Raw genomic sequence first — 19,112 nt, forward strand, 5'->3', positions numbered from 1 at the left:
ATTCATTCAAACCTGAATTTGGGGAAAAGTGACACCCCTAGTACTACATACTCTCTCTCCCTTCTCTCTTTCTCTCTCTCCCTCCCCCTCTCTTTCTCTCTCCCTCCCCTCTTTCTCCGTCCCTCCCCTCTTTCTCCCTCTTTCTCTCCCCCTTCTCTCTCTTTCTTTCTCCCCCTTCTCTCTCTTTCTGTCACACAGAGATTGTGTGTTTCATCTGTTTCAACAAATGAATCAAATCTGATGTAATTCGGCTTGACAGAATGCAGAAATGCTAGTAGTCATTCATCTTGTTGCTGTTCTTACTAACAGATGAAGATCTAATAAAGTACGGATGGCCTGAGGACATCTGGTGAGCACCTCTCCTTTTACTAGTCTTCAATATTCATGCAGATACCGTATATTGTATATATATATTAGTGCTGTCAATACATTAAAAAGAATTAACTAATTAATCTCACAATTTTCTGTAATGAATCTAGATTAAAAATAGTATTTTTCTACTTAAGACCGAAGCTTGTAACAGATATTTACTTGAGTAAAATCATGGAATTAATGTAAAATCAACACAAAGAAATTATATTTAGATTCAAAGACTATTTTAATAGCTTTCTTTGAATACAGTTTCTCCTGTGAAATACAAATGTTCAACAAAACCATCAACATTGACTCAGCTAGACCTCTTTCTTATATCCGCGGCGCTAAAATTGAAGATTTTTCACTCCATAGATTAATCTAGATACATTTATTTTAATGCTTTAAATAATTTTAATTAATCTCAAGTTAAAGCATTAATTTTGACAGCCCTAATATATATACAATATATATATATACATTTCCCCCCCATTATTTTACTGAGTAGTAATTAAATGAGCAGTTACCCCCCCCCCCCCCAAAAAAATAAAATACAAATATATAAAATATATATTTTTCCCCCTTTACTCTGAGTGCTATCTATCCATCCATCCAGATAGTTTAGGTGTGATGTGCCCAGTTTTGGAGATGTATGCCGTAGAGATGAAATCGTGACCAATGATCCCACTGAGACTTGAAATTAAAGTATGAATGACTATTTGTGACTGTGCTCAATTCTGTGTTGTTTCTCTCTGCAGGTTCCATGTCGACAAACTGTCTTCTGCTCACGTCTACCTGAGAATGCCCAAGGTGATTATAACTATAAGAACACATATAACTATCTACTGAAGAGCACATATAACTATCTACTGAAGAAGACATAACCATCTACCGAAGAGCACATATACAAATCTACTGTCCATTTCCATAGACAATGCATCGTATTGTTACTTATGTGCCGTCAGTGGAAATTGTATACGTTCAAAGTAGGGGTGCACCGATGTATCGGTCGGGTATCGGTATCGGCCGATAAGTGCCTTGTTGACTGCAATCGGCCTATCGGCCGATAAGCTCGAATGTGCCGATGGCAGTAGCCGATAAGTTCAGTCGCATCCTGCACAACGCCGGCCCCGCCCCAGTCCCCCACACACACAAGCTACTGCATCAAAGTTACTACTAAATATTCAACATTCTCTTTTGAGACTCCGCTTCAGACTCTTATCATTTGGCACTAAAAGCTAAACATTGTCACCGATATGGCTGTCCGCAACATGTCATTAATTGTGTACGCGAGGTGGTCGCTCAGTGACGACGCTAACATGAGCTAGGTTAGCTAGCATTAGCTACCGGGAGATGCAAGACTAACGTTACTGGTGAAAATGTGATTTACGTTGGAATACTCCTTTGCCAACTTGCTGTACTTTGCTTGCAGGTCTGCAGCCATTATTGCTGGATTATGAATAGCCCCAACTTTAGCCAAGGCAACGTTATGGCTAAACCTTTAACAATAGTTAACGCTAGCTTTCGGTTAGCTGTTCAATGCTATTAATAACACAACTCCCCGTCAACACCCTCTCTCGGGAAGATGGCATTTAAGAAAGTATCTGCTGTTAAAATGACACAAACATTCGTTTTGTGGCATTAACGTTATATAGTTAGTAGGGCTGTCTTAAATACTTCGAAGCTTCGAAGCTTCGTTCGATGGCACAAGCTTCGAACATTAAAAAAAAAATCGAAATCGAAAATCAAAAAGATTTTTTTTTCAAAAAATTTTTTTTACTTCGATTTGTGTGTGTGTGTGAACTACCCATCCCAGTTAGGACAGCCGAATCCCGTCCAATCTTTCGCCGTCGACTAAAGACTCACTTCTTCAACCATTATCTGAAATGATAAAAAAAAAAAAATCTAACCGTGACTAACCTTACTGTCATGCACTTGTCCTAATAAACTAACCTACAGTACACTGTAACACGCAACACTTTGATGAACATTGTTACTCAGCTGATAGAGTTGTACCCTTCTTGCTGTCTTGTCGTACAGAACTTGTAAGTCGCTTTGGATAAAAGCGTCAGCTAAATGACTAAATGTAAGTGTGTGTGTGTGTGTGCGTGTGTGCGTGTGTGTGCGCGTGTGTGTGTGTGTGTGTGTGTGTGTGTGTACAGCCGAATCCCGTCCAATCTTTCGCCGTCGACTAAAGACTCACTTCTTCAACCATTATCTGAAATGATAAAAAAAAACAAAAAAAAAACTAACCGTGACTAACCTTACTGTCATGCACTTGTCCTAATAAACTAACCTACAGTACACTGTAACACGCAACACTTTGATGAACATTGTTACTCAGCTGATAGAGTTGTACCCTTCTTGCTGTCTTTTCGTACAGAACTTGTAAGTCGCTTTGGATAAAAGCGTCAGCTAAATGACTAAATGTGTGTGTGTGTAGGTGTGTGTGTGTGTGTGTGTGTGCGCGCGCCTTGTAGAATTCCACACATAAGAAAGAAAGATACTGGGATGAATAAACAAAATAGGAAATAAAATGTAGAAATGCATGCAATACATAAATAAATATGAATCTCCATATATGAAATATAACATTTATATAAGGTGCTACTGAGATGTTTTGGTGAGTTCTTTGTTTTTTTGTGGAAGTTGCCCTTCTTAAAAATGCATGAACATTCACTGATAATTGGTCTGTAGTGGAGTCTACAAGGTCTACATTGCCGGACCATGTAGAATCCGGACCTTGTAGACTGACATAATTCTGTGCATAGTTTAGTCTACACAGGCCATATTTCAAATAATCAAAATCTTACTTCATTCATCTTAAACGTTCTTGATTTGGGGGATTGGTAGTTCCCATGAAATCTGAAGTTGTTCAAACGACAACAGTGATCCACCTTGAATTAAATCACACAGCCGAGTGAAACCTTGTTGGATGCGTCACAGTCACGAAAGGGGCTACTTAATTAATTAATCCAACCCACTTTATTTATAGAGCACATTTAAAAACAACAAAGTTTACGAAAGTGCTGTACAAGTCCCACAACATAAGATAAAAAAAAAATATATATATATATATTAAAAAAATATATATATAAAAAAAAAAATTCTAAGCTTCGAATTAAAATCGAAGCTCGGCCCCGAAGCTTCGATTGCCAAACAAAGCTTCGAAGGTCAGCCCTAATAGTTAGTGTTACACGTTCAATAACAAGCATATTATTTATTTACCCGAAGATAGCAGTAAGCAAGGCATTAGTCCGTTCATAGCTCAGTTCCATTCCGTTGCTCATTCCGTACCCAACTACCCATTCTGCAATCTATTAATAAAGTTTTCAACCAGACAAATGTATAGAAAGGCTTTGTTTTATTATAACATTTGTTGCAGTACAATCATTATGTCTCATTTGGTCATGCTGTGGAGCGCTGGTTGGCGGGCCGGGCAGCTAACGTAGCTACTTTAAGTTTGTTGTGCTCTCGCAAACAGAACAATGGCGGCATGCCCGAAAGTAGAAAATGAATAAACGCTTGCCGATTGGTGGTAAGAACAGCAGGAGGTGGGTGCTAGCGGTGTGGCGTAATTGGCAGAATCGACTGGCAATCAAAATGGTTCTATTGCATTGGCTGAGAGCTCTGGTTGAGAGAACAGTATCCATCTGCAGGCCGCCAGATGATACTGGGAGAGATAGTGCACTGTGCTACATGGCATGGTGGAATTAATACCATAAACATATTTCTTGATGTTTCCTTTTTTTAAGTAAGTAAAGAGGCCTACAAAATACAAACATACACATACAAATAAATATACAGTAGTTTCATTAAAAAAAAAAAATTACAAAAAAGAATATTAAAAAAAATTACAAATACTATACAAATAATACACAAATATCGGTATCGGCCGATTGTGTTACTTGAACAATCGGTATCGGTGGCCAATTTTCATATCGGTGCATCCCTAGTTCAGTCATAACACACGCAACATGTCATCTAACTAGTGTGCAATGAATAAATGAATCACGTTGGAAATATGAATAACTTCTCTTAAACCACTGTTTGGTGATTCTGCCTAAAGACAGGCCTGGACAGTGCGTTTCACTTGCATTTGATACGTTTTTGACGTCCACTCCAGCTGCAACAATGAGGAATGGGTTGCAGCCCTATTTATGACCCCCCTCTGACCCATGATCTGTGTCTGTCTGCGTGCCTGCCTGTCTGTCTGCCTGCTTGTTTGTCTGTCTACTTGTCTGCATGCCTGCTTGTCTGTCTGTTTGTGTGTATGCCCTGCTGTCTTATCTGTCTGTGTGTGTCTCAGGGTCTGACGGTAGAAGAAATTCCCAAGGAGGTGCTGATAGACTGTGTACAGCTGGTAAAGAACAACAGCATCCAAGGTAAATGTCTCCTGACAGTGTCCTGTACAGGGTTTCCACTAGAAGGTAAATGTCTCCTGACAGTGTCCTGTACAGGGTTTCCACTAGAAGGTAAATGTCTCCTGACAGTGTCCTGTACAGGGTTTCCACTAGAAGGTAAATGTCTCCTGACAGTGTCCTGTACAGGGTTTCCACTAGAAGGTAAATGTCTCCTGACAGTGTCCTGTACAGGGTTTCCACTAGAAGGTAAATGTCTCCTGACAGTGTCCTGTACAGGGTTTCCACTAGAAGGTAAATGTCTCCTGACAGTGTCCTGTACGCCTATTCTTTATTCCCAGCGGAAGAGTGCTGCCGCGGAGCGGAGCGGCAGAGCTTGCGGCATTATGTAGCCGTAATCCCAGATGTTTTTCATTCAACGCTTAGCTCAACTGGTATGCCGCCGTGCTGTGGAGCCTGCGGTGCGGTTTGTCACAAGTTCGAATCACTTCAATTTTTTTCTTTTTTCTTTTTTACGTTTATCATCTCTCGCTATAAACGTGCATTCTTCCGCTGGTTAAGTTTAGGCATTCTTTAGGAGTTGGTTAAGGTTAGGGTTAAGTTAAGGTTAGGCATTATTTCTGAGTTGGTTAAGGTTAGGGTTAAGTTAAGGTTAGGGAGGGTTAAGGTTAGGCATTCTTTTGTAGTTGGTTAAGGTTAGGGTTAAGTTAAGGTTAGGCATTATTTCGGAGTTGGTTAAGGTTAGGGTTAAGTTAAGGTTAGGGAGGGTTAAGGTTAGGCATTATTTCTGAGTTGGTTAAGGTTAGGGTTTGTCACAGAGAATGCCTGTCTGTCTTTCTTGACGTGGAGGATGCAGCCTATTTCCGCACTGCTACTCTCTCGCGCTGCTGCGGTCACATGGGCGTCATGGCCAAGGTGATTATAACTATAAGAACACATATAACTATCTACTGAAGAGCACATATAACTATCTACTGAAGAAGACATAACCATCTACCGAAGAGCACATATACAAATCTACTGTCCATTTCCATAGACAATGCATCGTATTGTTACTTATGTGCCGTCAGTGGAAATTGTATACATTCAAAGTAGGGGTGCACCGATGTATCGGTCGGGTATCGGTATCGGCCGATAAGTGCCTTGTTGTGGAATATTCCACTAAAAGACGATTTTCATAGAATGCTCCAGAATGAGCTGTTTTTTATATCAAAACGGGGGCTTTTCTAACTGCTCTGAAACGGAAACGACGCGATAAAAAAACAATCTGTCTTCACAGCACTGACTGGAAAATAGTCTTTGATAATGCGATGGGCAGATTAGACACATAGCCATAATTTTAAACATAGATTAGGCGATATTAACGTTAACATTGGCGCCGATGGTGGCATTCAAGCGGTAAAACGGAAAACCAGGCGTGGCACTGAAAGAGTTAATAGTGATCTTACAATTACAATTAGTGAAATTACAAATGGTACAAAACAAAGCAGCACGTATAGCGCTTCGCTGTGAGTACAGAACTAATGTTGCAGCGATGCACAGTTGTTTAACTTGGTTACTTGTCAAACATAAATTACTCTGCTCACTCCTTGTATTCACTAGGAATATTCTTGTTACAAAGATCCCCTCAATTTTATATAACAATTTATCAATAAGTCTTGACAGACACAACCATTCCACCAGACATGCTTCTGCACAAGGTTTTACACTTCCAAAAGTGAGGTTGAATGCAATGAAGCGAACTGTCATGTTCCGTGGTATGCAGGAATGGAACTCTCTTCCCAGACATGTTAAGCAGGAGAATAGTAAATGTCGTTTCAAAATCGTGGTAAAACAACATTTTCAACCAAAGAAATTGACATTCCCTAATAGATAGTGTGTACGTAATGAAAATGTATGTGTCTGATAAAGAGATAGGTATATATGGATGAAAAGGCATGTGTCTGATAGGGATATATTATTAAAATATTGTATAATTGGCTGATATGAACATAGATAATGTATGTAAAAGCTAAATAGTATATTATGCTGTATTGTATTATGAATTAATTATGAGTAGGTATTATTGTATTGTATTATGAATTCATAAGGCGTATATATTTTTATATTGTATTATGAATTTGATTAGGGTTTTTATTGTTGTTTTAATTGTCTGTATGATATGTAAATGTTGTGAGTGTATAAGGGTTTTTATTGTTGTTTTAATTGTCTGTATGACATGTAAATGTTATGAGTGTATAGGGGTTTTTATTGTTGTTTTAATTGTCTGTATGACATGTAAATGTTGTGAGTGTATAAGTCTGTAACTGTATTTTATGTGTTATGGACCCCAGGAAGAATAGCCCCAGCACTGCTGTAGCTAATGGGGATCCAAATAAACTTAAACTTACAGTTTCTCCAGTACACTTAATTCTGTCCAGATATAGACAGAATTATATAATGCATCAGCTTGTATTTTTGTAAACTGAAAGTTACATTTTATCTAAAGCCCTGAAAGATTAGGGCTGCGTTTGCCTATTCTAATTTTCTAATGACAGAGCTATAGTCTGTGGTGCAGACTGATGATGCCAACGCTGGTGGGCATGTGATTCTTAACACATTGTGCGCCAAAAACAAGTATACTCGTTATTGCCCGCCATGCGTTGTGCGCCAGAAACGAGTTACCGGTAACTCGTTTTTGGGATCAATATTTAATTTTTTCGCCGTGGCATTCATAATTCATCCAGCCTCCCTCCGGGACGCAGCTGGACCCTGTTCTGATATTGCAACGCCTCAATACCGCCGCCTGGTGGATTTCGGGCGAGTTACACTCCACACCAAACCCGAAGTGGCGCTCTGTGCATCTGGGAGAATCCTCCGGTAGTAATATCTTGTAACGTGGATCAAGAGACACAATCGAGTGGATTGGGATCGCTTTCGAAACGCAATAATCAATATGATTTCGGCGTTTATTGCGTCATACAAACACGAAATGGATCTAGCAGATCGACGTCAAATAATTGGAATATTTCTCCTCCAGTCTCATCGGCGAACGGTAAGAGGAATCTAACGTTATTTTCAGCCCGATTGTTTATTTATTTCACGGCAATCCATCTGATCAACGTATCAACCCATAGTAAAAAAAGACGCTACTGACCAAGGAATTATAAACGACCCCCCCCTTTCCTTCACGCATGATGAAGCATAATGTATACCGATCATATACATTTAAAATTTTTAATATAGCGTGTATAGGAAAGAAACGCCAATTGATAATCTATCATATGCGTCAGGGCCTATAACTCGCGTTTTAGGAATTACTGCAGAAAACCTTAAGAACACTTATATTCACGACGGTATTAACACGACAATGTATGAATGAAAAAATATAACATTCCCACATCCGGAACGATAGATACCCGATGTTGAATGGGCCATAGTAATGTCGATATAGCTATAATATTTAAAAAGTTATAGCCCTGCAAAGAAGGTAAACATCTCCATAGGGTTACAGCTAGGGATGCCCCGATCACGTTTTTTGCCACCGATACCGATCACCGATCGTCGTGAGCCATATCGGCCGATACCGATCGTTTTTGATTAAAAAGAAATTAAAAATGATTTTATATACATTTTTTTATTTATTTTTTATAAAATATATATATTATATAATTAGACTTGTACTTGTATTATCTGCGAGACATCGCCACCACGCAACAAGTCAAAATGCTCGCTATCTGCAAACAGCTCCACTGTCTGTGTGTACTCTAGTAGCCTCCAGCTCCAAAAAGGATTCTCCTGTGCTGCAGCTGGACCCTATTGGTAACGTTACTGTGCTTTGGTCATATCACATTCAGCAAGCCCTCAGCTCGAATACGCATTGAATCAATGTTATAAGACATTGATATCAAGAGCTATCTGTAGCTACTGCTAGCCGGCTAGATGACGTTAAGACAGAACTTTTTAGTTCAATGGGACATTTCGTTTTGAACAGTGAACTAACATCAGCTAACGCAAGCTAACGGAGGTATCAACATGGACCAATAGACTTGCTGGAGCATTTGTTGATATCAGGAGCTATCAGTAGCTAGCCGGCTAAATACCGTTAGACAATGCCTACTAAAAGTGAATAGTTGACTGGGTAATTTTGTTTAACAGTAACGATAGCTAGGTAGCTAACGTTAGCTCAGGTCGAATGCACTATAGACTCGAGCAGAGGAGCCGCCTCTCAGTCCTCTGTGTTTACAAACTGTACACAGGTGCGGGCTGGGCAAGGGAGCAGCGGCAGTTTGCAGGTCCTGTGTGTCTGAGACAGACAGCGAGTGAGATCTCCGCTTGATCGGTTTCCGCGATCGGCGAATATGACTCATTATCGGAATTCACAGATCACATATTTATACTGATTATCGGCCGATAACGATCGGTGGTCGATCGATCGGGGCATCCCTAGTTACAGCACTGGCAGACTGGGCCCAAGGATGGGTACAATGCATGGCAGACAATGTGTTAACAGCTCAGTTTGTTGACGACAGACCTCTCTCTCTCTCTGGTGGTTGCCTTGCCATGGTAACTAAGGACTCTGGCAGAAACCAGTGTAGAAGCGGGTCAGGTCTTTTTAGTTGCTGTTATCAAGATGGTGGCAGTGTGCTCTAAATTGTGTGTGACATGCAGAAAACAGTATCTTCTTCTGTGCTGTGTTTTCAGGCTGTAAGATGAACCACCTCTTTGGTGGCATGATAATGCGATGGGCAGATTAGACACATAGCCATAATTTTAAACATAGATTAGGCGATATTAACGTTAACATTGGCGCCGATGGTGGCATTCAAGCGGTAAAACGGAAAACCAGGCGTGGCACTGAAAGAGTTAATAGTGATCTTACAATTACAATTAGTGAAATTACAAATGGTACAAAACAAAGCAGCACGTATAGCGCTTCGCTGTGAGTACAGAACTAATGTTGCAGCGATGCACAGTTGTTTAACTTGGTTACTTGTCAAACATAAATTACTCTGCTCACTCCTTGTATTCACTAGGAATATTCTTGTTACAAAGATCCCCTCAATTTTATATAACAATTTATCAATAAGTCTTGACAGACACAACCATTCCACCAGACATGCTTCTGCACAAGGTTTTACACTTCCAAAAGTGAGGTTGAATGCAATGAAGCGAACTGTCATGTTCGTGGTATGCAGGAATGGAACTCTCTTCCCAGACATGTTAAGCAGGAGAATAGTAAATGTCGTTTCAAAATCGTGGTAAAACAACATTTTCAACCAAAGAAATTGACATTCCCTAATAGATAGTGTGTACGTAATGAAAATGTATGTGTCTGATAAAGAGATAGGTATATATGGATGAAAAGGCATGTGTCTGATAGGGATATATTATTAAAATATTGTATAATTGGCTGATATGAACATAGATAATGTATGTAAAAGCTAAATAGTATATTATGCTGTATTGTATTATGAATTAATTATGAGTAGGTATTATTGTATTGTATTATGAATTCATAAGGCGTATATATTTTTATATTGTATTATGAATTTGATTAGGGTTTTTATTGTTGTTTTAATTGTCTGTATGATATGTAAATGTTGTGAGTGTATAAGGGTTTTTATTGTTGTTTTAATTGTCTGTATGACATGTAAATGTTATGAGTGTATAGGGGTTTTTATTGTTGTTTTAATTGTCTGTATGACATGTAAATGTTGTGAGTGTATAAGTCTGTAACTGTATTTTATGTGTTATGGACCCCAGGAAGAATAGCCCCAGCACTGCTGTAGCTAATGGGGATCCAAATAAACTTAAACTTACAGTTTCTCCAGTACACTTAATTCTGTCCAGATATAGACAGAATTATATAATGCATCAGCTTGTATTTTTGTAAACTGAAAGTTACATTTTATCTAAAGCCCTGAAAGATTAGGGCTGCGTTTGCCTATTCTAATTTTCTAATGACAGAGCTATAGTCTGTGGTGCAGACTGATGATGCCAACGCTGGTGGGCATGTGATTCTTAACACATTGTGCGCCAAAAACAAGTATACTCGTTATTGCCCGCCATGCGTTGTGCGCCAGAAACGAGTTACCGGTAACTCGTTTTTGGGATCAATATTTAATTTTTTCGCCGTGGCATTCATAATTCATCCAGCCTCCCTCCGGGACGCAGCTGGACCCTGTTCTGATATTGCAACGCCTCAATACCGCCGCCTGGTGGATTTCGGGCGAGTTACACTCCACACCAAACCCGAAGTGGCGCTCTGTGCATCTGGGAGAATCCTCCGGTAGTAATATCTTGTAACGTGGATCAAGAGACACAATCGAGTGGATTGGGATCGCTTTCGAAACGCAATAATCAATATGATTTCGGCGTTTATTGCGTCATACAAACACGAAATGGATCTAGCAGATCGACGTCAAATAATTGGAATATTTCTCCTCCAGTCTCATCGGCGAACGGTAAGAGGAATCTAACGTTATTTTCAGCCCGATTGTTTATTTATTTCACGGCAATCCATCTGATCAACGTATCAACCCATAGTAAAAAAAGACGCTACTGACCAAGGAATTATAAACGACCCCCCCCTTTCCTTCACGCATGATGAAGCATAATGTATACCGATCATATACATTTAAAATTTTTAATATAGCGTGTATAGGAAAGAAACGCCAATTGATAATCTATCATATGCGTCAGGGCCTATAACTCGCGTTTTAGGAATTACTGCAGAAAACCTTAAGAACACTTATATTCACGACGGTATTAACACGACAATGTATGAATGAAAAAATATAACATTCCCACATCCGGAACGATAGATACCCGATGTTGAATGGGCCATAGTAATGTCGATATAGCTATAATATTTAAAAAGTTATAGCCCTGCAAAGAAGGTAAACATCTCCATAGGGTTACAGCTAGGGATGCCCCGATCACGTTTTTTGCCACCGATACCGATCACCGATCGTCGTGAGCCATATCGGCCGATACCGATCGTTTTTGATTAAAAAGAAATTAAAAATGATTTTATATACATTTTTTTATTTATTTTTTATAAAATATATATATTATATAATTAGACTTGTACTTGTATTATCTGCGAGACATCGCCACCACGCAACAAGTCAAAATGCTCGCTATCTGCAAACAGCTCCACTGTCTGTGTGTACTCTAGTAGCCTCCAGCTCCAAAAAGGATTCTCCTGTGCTGCAGCTGGACCCTATTGGTAACGTTACTGTGCTTTGGTCATATCACATTCAGCAAGCCCTCAGCTCGAATACGCATTGAATCAATGTTATAAGACATTGATATCAAGAGCTATCTGTAGCTACTGCTAGCCGGCTAGATGACGTTAAGACAGAACTTTTTAGTTCAATGGGACATTTCGTTTTGAACAGTGAACTAACATCAGCTAACGCAAGCTAACGGAGGTATCAACATGGACCAATAGACTTGCTGGAGCATTTGTTGATATCAGGAGCTATCAGTAGCTAGCCGGCTAAATACCGTTAGACAATGCCTACTAAAAGTGAATAGTTGACTGGGTAATTTTGTTTAACAGTAACGATAGCTAGGTAGCTAACGTTAGCTCAGGTCGAATGCACTATAGACTCGAGCAGAGGAGCCGCCTCTCAGTCCTCTGTGTTTACAAACTGTACACAGGTGCGGGCTGGGCAAGGGAGCAGCGGCAGTTTGCAGGTCCTGTGTGTCTGAGACAGACAGCGAGTGAGATCTCCGCTTGATCGGTTTCCGCGATCGGCGAATATGACTCATTATCGGAATTCACAGATCACATATTTATACTGATTATCGGCCGATAACGATCGGTGGTCGATCGATCGGGGCATCCCTAGTTACAGCACTGGCAGACTGGGCCCAAGGATGGGTACAATGCATGGCGGACAATGTGTTAACAGCTCAGTTTGTTGACGACAGACCTCTCTCTCTCTCTGGTGGTTGCCTTGCCATGGTAACTAAGGACTCTGGCAGAAACCAGTGTAGAAGCGGGTCAGGTCTTTTTAGTTGCTGTTATCAAGATGGTGGCAGTGTGCTCTAAATTGTGTGTGACATGCAGAAAACAGTATCTTCTTCTGTGCTGTGTTTTCAGGCTGTAAGATGAACCACCTCAACGTGGTGTACACAGCGTGGGCCAACCTGAAGAAGACGGGGGAGATGGACGTCGGCCAGATTGGCTTCCATCGACAGAAAGAGGTTTCCATTTATAATCACTTTTTGCTCAAAGTCGGATGGCTACAGAGCAGCTAGCCTAGCTGCTAGTGGTCCATATCTGCTTCCATTAATTTGTGCTAAGCTAGGCTAGTTTGCAGCCAGGTAGCTTTTTACTGAACGCACAGAATGGAAATTGGTATCTTATCTTCTTGTTTGGCGAGAAGACAGTTAAGTGCACCATAATGTTGGCATGTTCCTTTAATGTTGTTTTTGTTTTAGTTACAGTTTTAACCCTTTCACTGCCGCACTACCAAACGGTTAACCCTTTCACTGCGACAATACACAGAAGGTTAACCCTTTCACTGCCACACAACAGCCGGTTAACCCTCGACCGTCGGTTGTGTGGTAGTAAAGGGTAACCTTCTGTTGTGTGGCAGTGAAAGGGTTAAGCAGAATGATCAATGCCAAGCCATGGCTCAAGCTGATCCAATGTTTTACATGCAAAATATCATACAGTCTCCACAATAAAAGGATGGGCGCAGGGGGGGCTGTGCTAAATGGAATGTCACATACAATCTATTCCATTGGGAAAAACATCCCTCTAAATCTGATCAGTGCTTTTTCCCGCTGATGGCAGGTGAAGATAGTGGCGGTGGAGAAGAAGATAAACGAGATTGTGAACCGTCTGGAGAAGACGAAAGATGAACGATACCCCGACCTGGCGGCAGAGAAAGAGTCCAGAGAAAGAGAGGACCGGAACGAGAAGAAGGCTGTGCTTGTGGACCTGAAGAAGAAAGAGAAGGACGACATGAAGAAGAAGAGAGAGCAAGATGAGCTCAAGTAGGTCTTTACCCTGGTCAGAACCTCACCTACAGTACTCTGCTCTAGTGTCAGAACCTCTGCTCTAGTGTCAGAACCTCACCTACAGTACTCTACTCTAGTGTCAGAACCTCTACCCTGGTCAGAACCTCACCTACTCTGCTCTAGTTATAGTAGTTAATTACTTAAAGGGGAACTATCTTATAAATGGCCTTTTCCAGTGTTTAGCATTGTTTTCTAGCAATGTGGGGTTGTACCAACACTGTCTAGGTCTCAAATTAAAATTTTGGCGCATTCCTCCAGTTCAGCTGAGACAAGATCCTCCCCCACTAAACCGAGCCATTCTGAATTGAGCGGATCTGTGACGTTTTGAGGCGCTGATCTGCCACTGCCCGCCCACAATTAACTGTGATACGTTTATACGAGCAGCGAGTGCAAATAATGCGGAAGCGGTTTCGACAGCAGAGACCTTCAGCTGTTCACACACACACATACACCGTGAATCACACACACAGAGAACTAGTTAAAACGGGTGGGAGGTAATGGGACTGGGGGGAGCTCTCGCTCACTCTCTCGTATCAGCACTCCAGCACTCGCTGTATCACTGTCAACCTGTTGCAAAATATCAGCGCGCGCCTGTATTCCGTTCCGTGCAATAATATTCACGGGGGTATATATTGTCATTTGAAACAAGTTACCAATGCATTGTCCCGTGGGATTATGCCCCCCCGCGGCGAAATGAATTAGTCCCTCTCTATCTCTCTCTCTCCCCCAAAGAAAGGTATCTGCCAGTGCAGGTGGGTCACAGTCTGTCACTCAAAGCGCATTGCGAGTATGGGCGGAGCCCAGCCAAAAACAGCTTGGAATCTTGAAAGGGGAGATGAAGCGTTAAACAATATGGGCCTAGTTTGTTTGTTGTGTACCTTGGGTAAGACATGGTCCTATAATCAAATGTGAAATCCTGCTTATCTGTCTGATAACTCAAATGTAATTTCCCCCGTTTTTGCCATGGGCGCCGTCTTTTTAGATTTAGCTGGATGGTGACGTCACAGTGATGGTTTGGGCTGGGTCCCGGTTTACAGTGCTGGTTAGATAGCTACGTAAAATTTTATGGAGTGTCGTGAAAGTCAGCCAGCCAGCAAATGTAACGTTACCCACAGAAAAAAAATATATTATATAATTACACTTGTAGTTGTATTATCTGCGAGACATCCCCCCCTCCCCCCCACAGTCTGAGTCAGAGCGATAGTTCAACTTGACTAACAGGGTGAAGTAGGTATTGGTTTCCTTTTTTTCCTCCCTCAATAATATTATGTTATTTATGTACGTTATCATTATGTAAACAAATGCACATATGGATTGTTTGCTGCAACGTTTCTGAATGAATTGAAGCATTAATAAATAAGCAGATAATTAAATTAGATGTCCATAACATTTGTGTTTTTAATTAGCATAGCCTAAATAAATATGAATTCAAGAAGTTAAATACTAAATTAACTACACATTTATTAACAGGCTGAAAGTTAAAACGAATAAAAAAAACAATTAGCCTATTTAATAGGCTAAACCAGGGGTGGCCAACCCGCGGCTCGCGAGCCGCATGCGGCTCTTTGCCCGTCAATGTGCGGCTCTTCCATCCATTTTTTTTTTTTTTATATATACTTTTTTTTATACTTTCTTTTTTTACTTTTTTTCACTCATTCCATAAGGACGTAGAATAAACATTTACAATTTTTTTTTAATGGTCCATTTGCATGTTCTTGGTATCTGAATCTAGGGACATATATGGATCAGTGTCAGAAATAGTGTGTCTGTTACTAGGCTTGAGTAAATTGTAATAAATCAAAGGAGAATATCAATTCTATTTAAAAAAAATTGTATCTTTGACTGTGAATAACACCATGCTAAAATTGACCAGACCTGACAAATCTAAGCAAATGAATAAAGGGAAGATGATTAAACAGAAGGTTTTGTAGATACAGTACTGAATTCTGCCATCTTTTTTATAATGTAAATTTCTCCACCATTTTTCATCATATTGCAACACAGTTTTTTGCAAGACGTTCACAGAAAGGTAGAGAAACTAACTGCGTTTTGTTTTATGGCAATAACGTTCAGGTTTGTGGGAGATAATCCCCAAAAATAAGAGAAATAAAAAAGTAAATCCAGAAGTCAGATGAGCTGGGTAGGGTAGTTTTTCGAAATTTGAAAGCCCTGAGTCTCTTCCTTCAAAAGACTACACTCACTTTTGGATGTGCCACTTCCTCCGGTCAATATGCGCCGGTTAACGACTCAATGCCCTGAGATTTCTATAATCTTATATTTCACTAATAACAGTTAAAATAATTGGTAAACAAACGTAATGCTGAAAATATACACTTTTGCGTAAAAAGACATTAGCAACTTCAGAGGCCAGAGGGTGGGACATATAAACACATTTACTATCAAATAGCATTGTGAGGCTGAACAACAGGACCAATTGACTATACATGTGCTTAAAGGGGAACTATCTTATAAATGGCCTTTTTCAGTATTTACCATTGTTTCTTAGCTATGTGGACTTATATTAATAGGATCTATGTCTCTAATTCTCATATTGGCGCATTCTTCCAATTCCCCTCTCACAATATTCACCCTCACTGAACTGAGTCATCTGAATCTGTGATGTCAGAGATTTCTCAGCTGCATAATAATGTGGCAGTTGATGTGGCAGTTGATGTGGCAGTTGGCACCAGGCTACACAGTGGTTGGAGCCCAGCCTCAAAACGGCTTAAGATCTTGAGGTAGAAAAATGCAGTTTTTGAGTATTTGATTAGAAATACAAAACAATGCATTTTTTTTTGAAAAAAACCTAGGTGTTCCATAGACTCACAGGAATTGTGTGAAAGAAATTGTAAAATAGTTCCCCTTTAACACTTTGAGTGCCACGCCGGGTTTTCCTTTTTACCCCCTTGATGCCACCATCCACTCCCAATGTTAACGTTAATATCGCCTAATCTATGTTTTAAATTATGGCTATGTGTCTAATCTGCCCGTCGCTTATCAAAGACAAATTTTTTTTCAGTCAACATTGACAAGGCAGATTGTATTTTTATCGCTTCATTTCCGTTTGATAGCATTTAGAAAATCACCCGTTTTCCAGGGAAAAACGACACATTCTATGATAATCGCCTTTTACTGGAATATTCCAGAACGTTGTCATTTGTCGGCCTATTTATGAATAGTTTTCAAATAAACGCTAGATGATCGATAGTATATGTGTGCGCATGCACGCTCGTACCGTGCGCTGATAATCGCTGCTGTTATTTCCTCATGGCTTTTACAGTCAAAACAGCTATATCACATATAGTGGAAACGCTTATATCTCCGTGTAAACGAGTCTGATTATCCTAACACTGATAACATAGCTTCCTTACCTGAGGTCAGATGGTATCCAAATGGTTTATTCCAATTTCCGATCGCCATTCGAAAAAATCGATAAATGTATTGATCAACCGTGTATACAGTAGAACACATGATCCGCGTGGCTCAGAGGCTCCAGAATGAACTCTGGTAGACCCCGGCTGCATCAGTGAAGTAAAATGTGGAGTCAGAAATCCGTTCTCCCATTCACTTTCATTGAGTCCATTCCAAAAGGGTGATTTACCATCTGGGAGACGATAGGGGGTGCTTTTTTCAGATCTGAGCGCTGGCGGTCCCTGGTAGGCTCGCGTGATGCAATATGATTTCAGATCGCTAATAAAAAAAATAATAATAATAACCCGAATATTCTCGGGCGTGGCACTCAACGGTCGGTGCGTAAACCCGAATATTCTCGGGCGTGGCACTCAAAGTGTTAAACATTTTTAAATAAACATTCTTTTTTTAAATGGCTAAAAGTGATTTTGTAATTTTGCAACCGTGGGTCTCACAGGGTACTTTTAACCCTGTGAGGCCCAAATAAAGAAGACATTAGCAACTTCAGAGGCCAGAGGGTGAGACCTATAAACACATGAAGGGTGCCGTGACTGAAAAAAAAGGTTGAGAAACGCTGGTATATGGTGTGGGTCTTTGTGGTACCACAGTAATTTTTGTGGCTCTTAGTCTCTGACTGGTTGGCCACCCCTGGGCTAAACACTGCATAAAATGTAGGCTAAGCGAAAACAGGCTAAACTTCGTTTTGGCTTCTTGAGTTCACATCTCCCCGGTCTGCAGTGGTGCATCTGCGGGCCAATGTTCCGAGACATATTACACTTTATTTGTTAGGCTACCCGAATACACCAGCCCCAAATGGTGGATTCAAACAGCCCAACAATTATACAGATATATAAATATGTCTCGGAACATTGGCTGTTGCGTTGTTGCAAACCGGGGAGGCGTGAACTAAAGAAGTTAATACTAATAACAGGCTGAAAAAATAATTAGCCTATTTAATAGGCCAAACACAGCGTGTAAAATATAGGCTAAATGTATTATTATTATTAAACGGCGCGCAAAAGTGCGATGTCCTCTATGCTGCGCTGTGCCAGCACTCCATCGTGACTGCTAGCCGAAGCGCGTGGGAGCAAAATCGAGACACATAATCGATTGCAAAAAGGTGGCCCACGCTGTCATCTATGAATATTTTCACGCAAATTGGAATCACGGCGCGCCCGTGGCACACTTTACCGTTTCGGCGAGTTTTCTTTTTTACTTTCCTTTTCTAAGCATTTTCAGGGCTAGAAGTGATCGAGTACAAGTTGCGGGACGCCCAGATGTACCCACGGTAGAAAGCTCGCGTGGATCCCATAATAGGCTCATTTAATACAGCGTTTTTAAAATCACGTTCACCTGTTACTTGCCCTTCTGCTCTACGGGAGGTTTCTGTCCTCCTGGAGCTCGCCTTAGGACACCTGTGTTACCGTTTGACAGGTGTACCGCCCCAGTCAAACTCCCCACCTATAGGCCAACCACGTATATATACTCACAATGAATGGTTTTGTTACACACATATTATTATTCTGCAGTGTTCTGGAGGTCCAGACCAACGGCCGGGGCCGGTTCAACGGAGGGGCACGGACCGGGCCATCACCCAATAAGTCCATGTTTATTATTTTCTATATATATATATATATATATATATATATATATATATATATATATATATATTGTTTTATTTGTAAGATGTATATTTACTGTTGACCTGATAGTGTTTTATTGTTCGCCCGTATATGCTCCTTGTATCGCCGCTGCTTACAGCGCGCATTGGAACGGAGACAAAGTTATACCGTTAGTTTTGTATACAGCCGAGCCACTCAACACATTGAACGGAGAAAAATATAACCGTTAGTTGGAGAATAAAAGTGAGGAGAGAGAGGTGTTTTGGGAGAGGAGGAATACCATACTCCCGCAGCGATCTGCCGACGGCGACGGGCAGGGGATAACAGAGACGGAATAGACCTTTAG

General features: G+C 40.5%; 1 protein-coding gene across 2 annotated transcripts in view; it reads left to right on the forward strand.

Moving 5' to 3' along the window:
- Positions 1 to 19,112, forward strand: part of ccdc25 (coiled-coil domain containing 25) — a 29,136-nt gene that overhangs the window by 1,583 nt on the left and 8,441 nt on the right. The window contains exons 3-7 of one of the 2 annotated variants that reach the window (XM_084315416.1): positions 310 to 349; positions 1,110 to 1,161; positions 4,661 to 4,736; positions 12,808 to 12,911; positions 13,507 to 13,709. In XM_084315416.1, coding sequence (XP_084171542.1) covers positions 310 to 349; positions 1,110 to 1,161; positions 4,661 to 4,736; positions 12,808 to 12,911; positions 13,507 to 13,709 — 475 coding nt within the window. The remainder of the gene's footprint in view (positions 1 to 309; positions 350 to 1,109; positions 1,162 to 4,660; positions 4,737 to 12,807; positions 12,912 to 13,506; positions 13,710 to 19,112) is intronic. The other variant, XM_084315417.1, reaches the window with a different exon arrangement.

This window comes from Notolepis coatsorum, assembly GCF_963971535.1.
Source record: "Notolepis coatsorum genome assembly, chromosome: 5".
In the NCBI taxonomy this organism is placed as follows: domain Eukaryota; kingdom Metazoa; phylum Chordata; class Actinopteri; order Aulopiformes; family Paralepididae; genus Notolepis; species Notolepis coatsorum.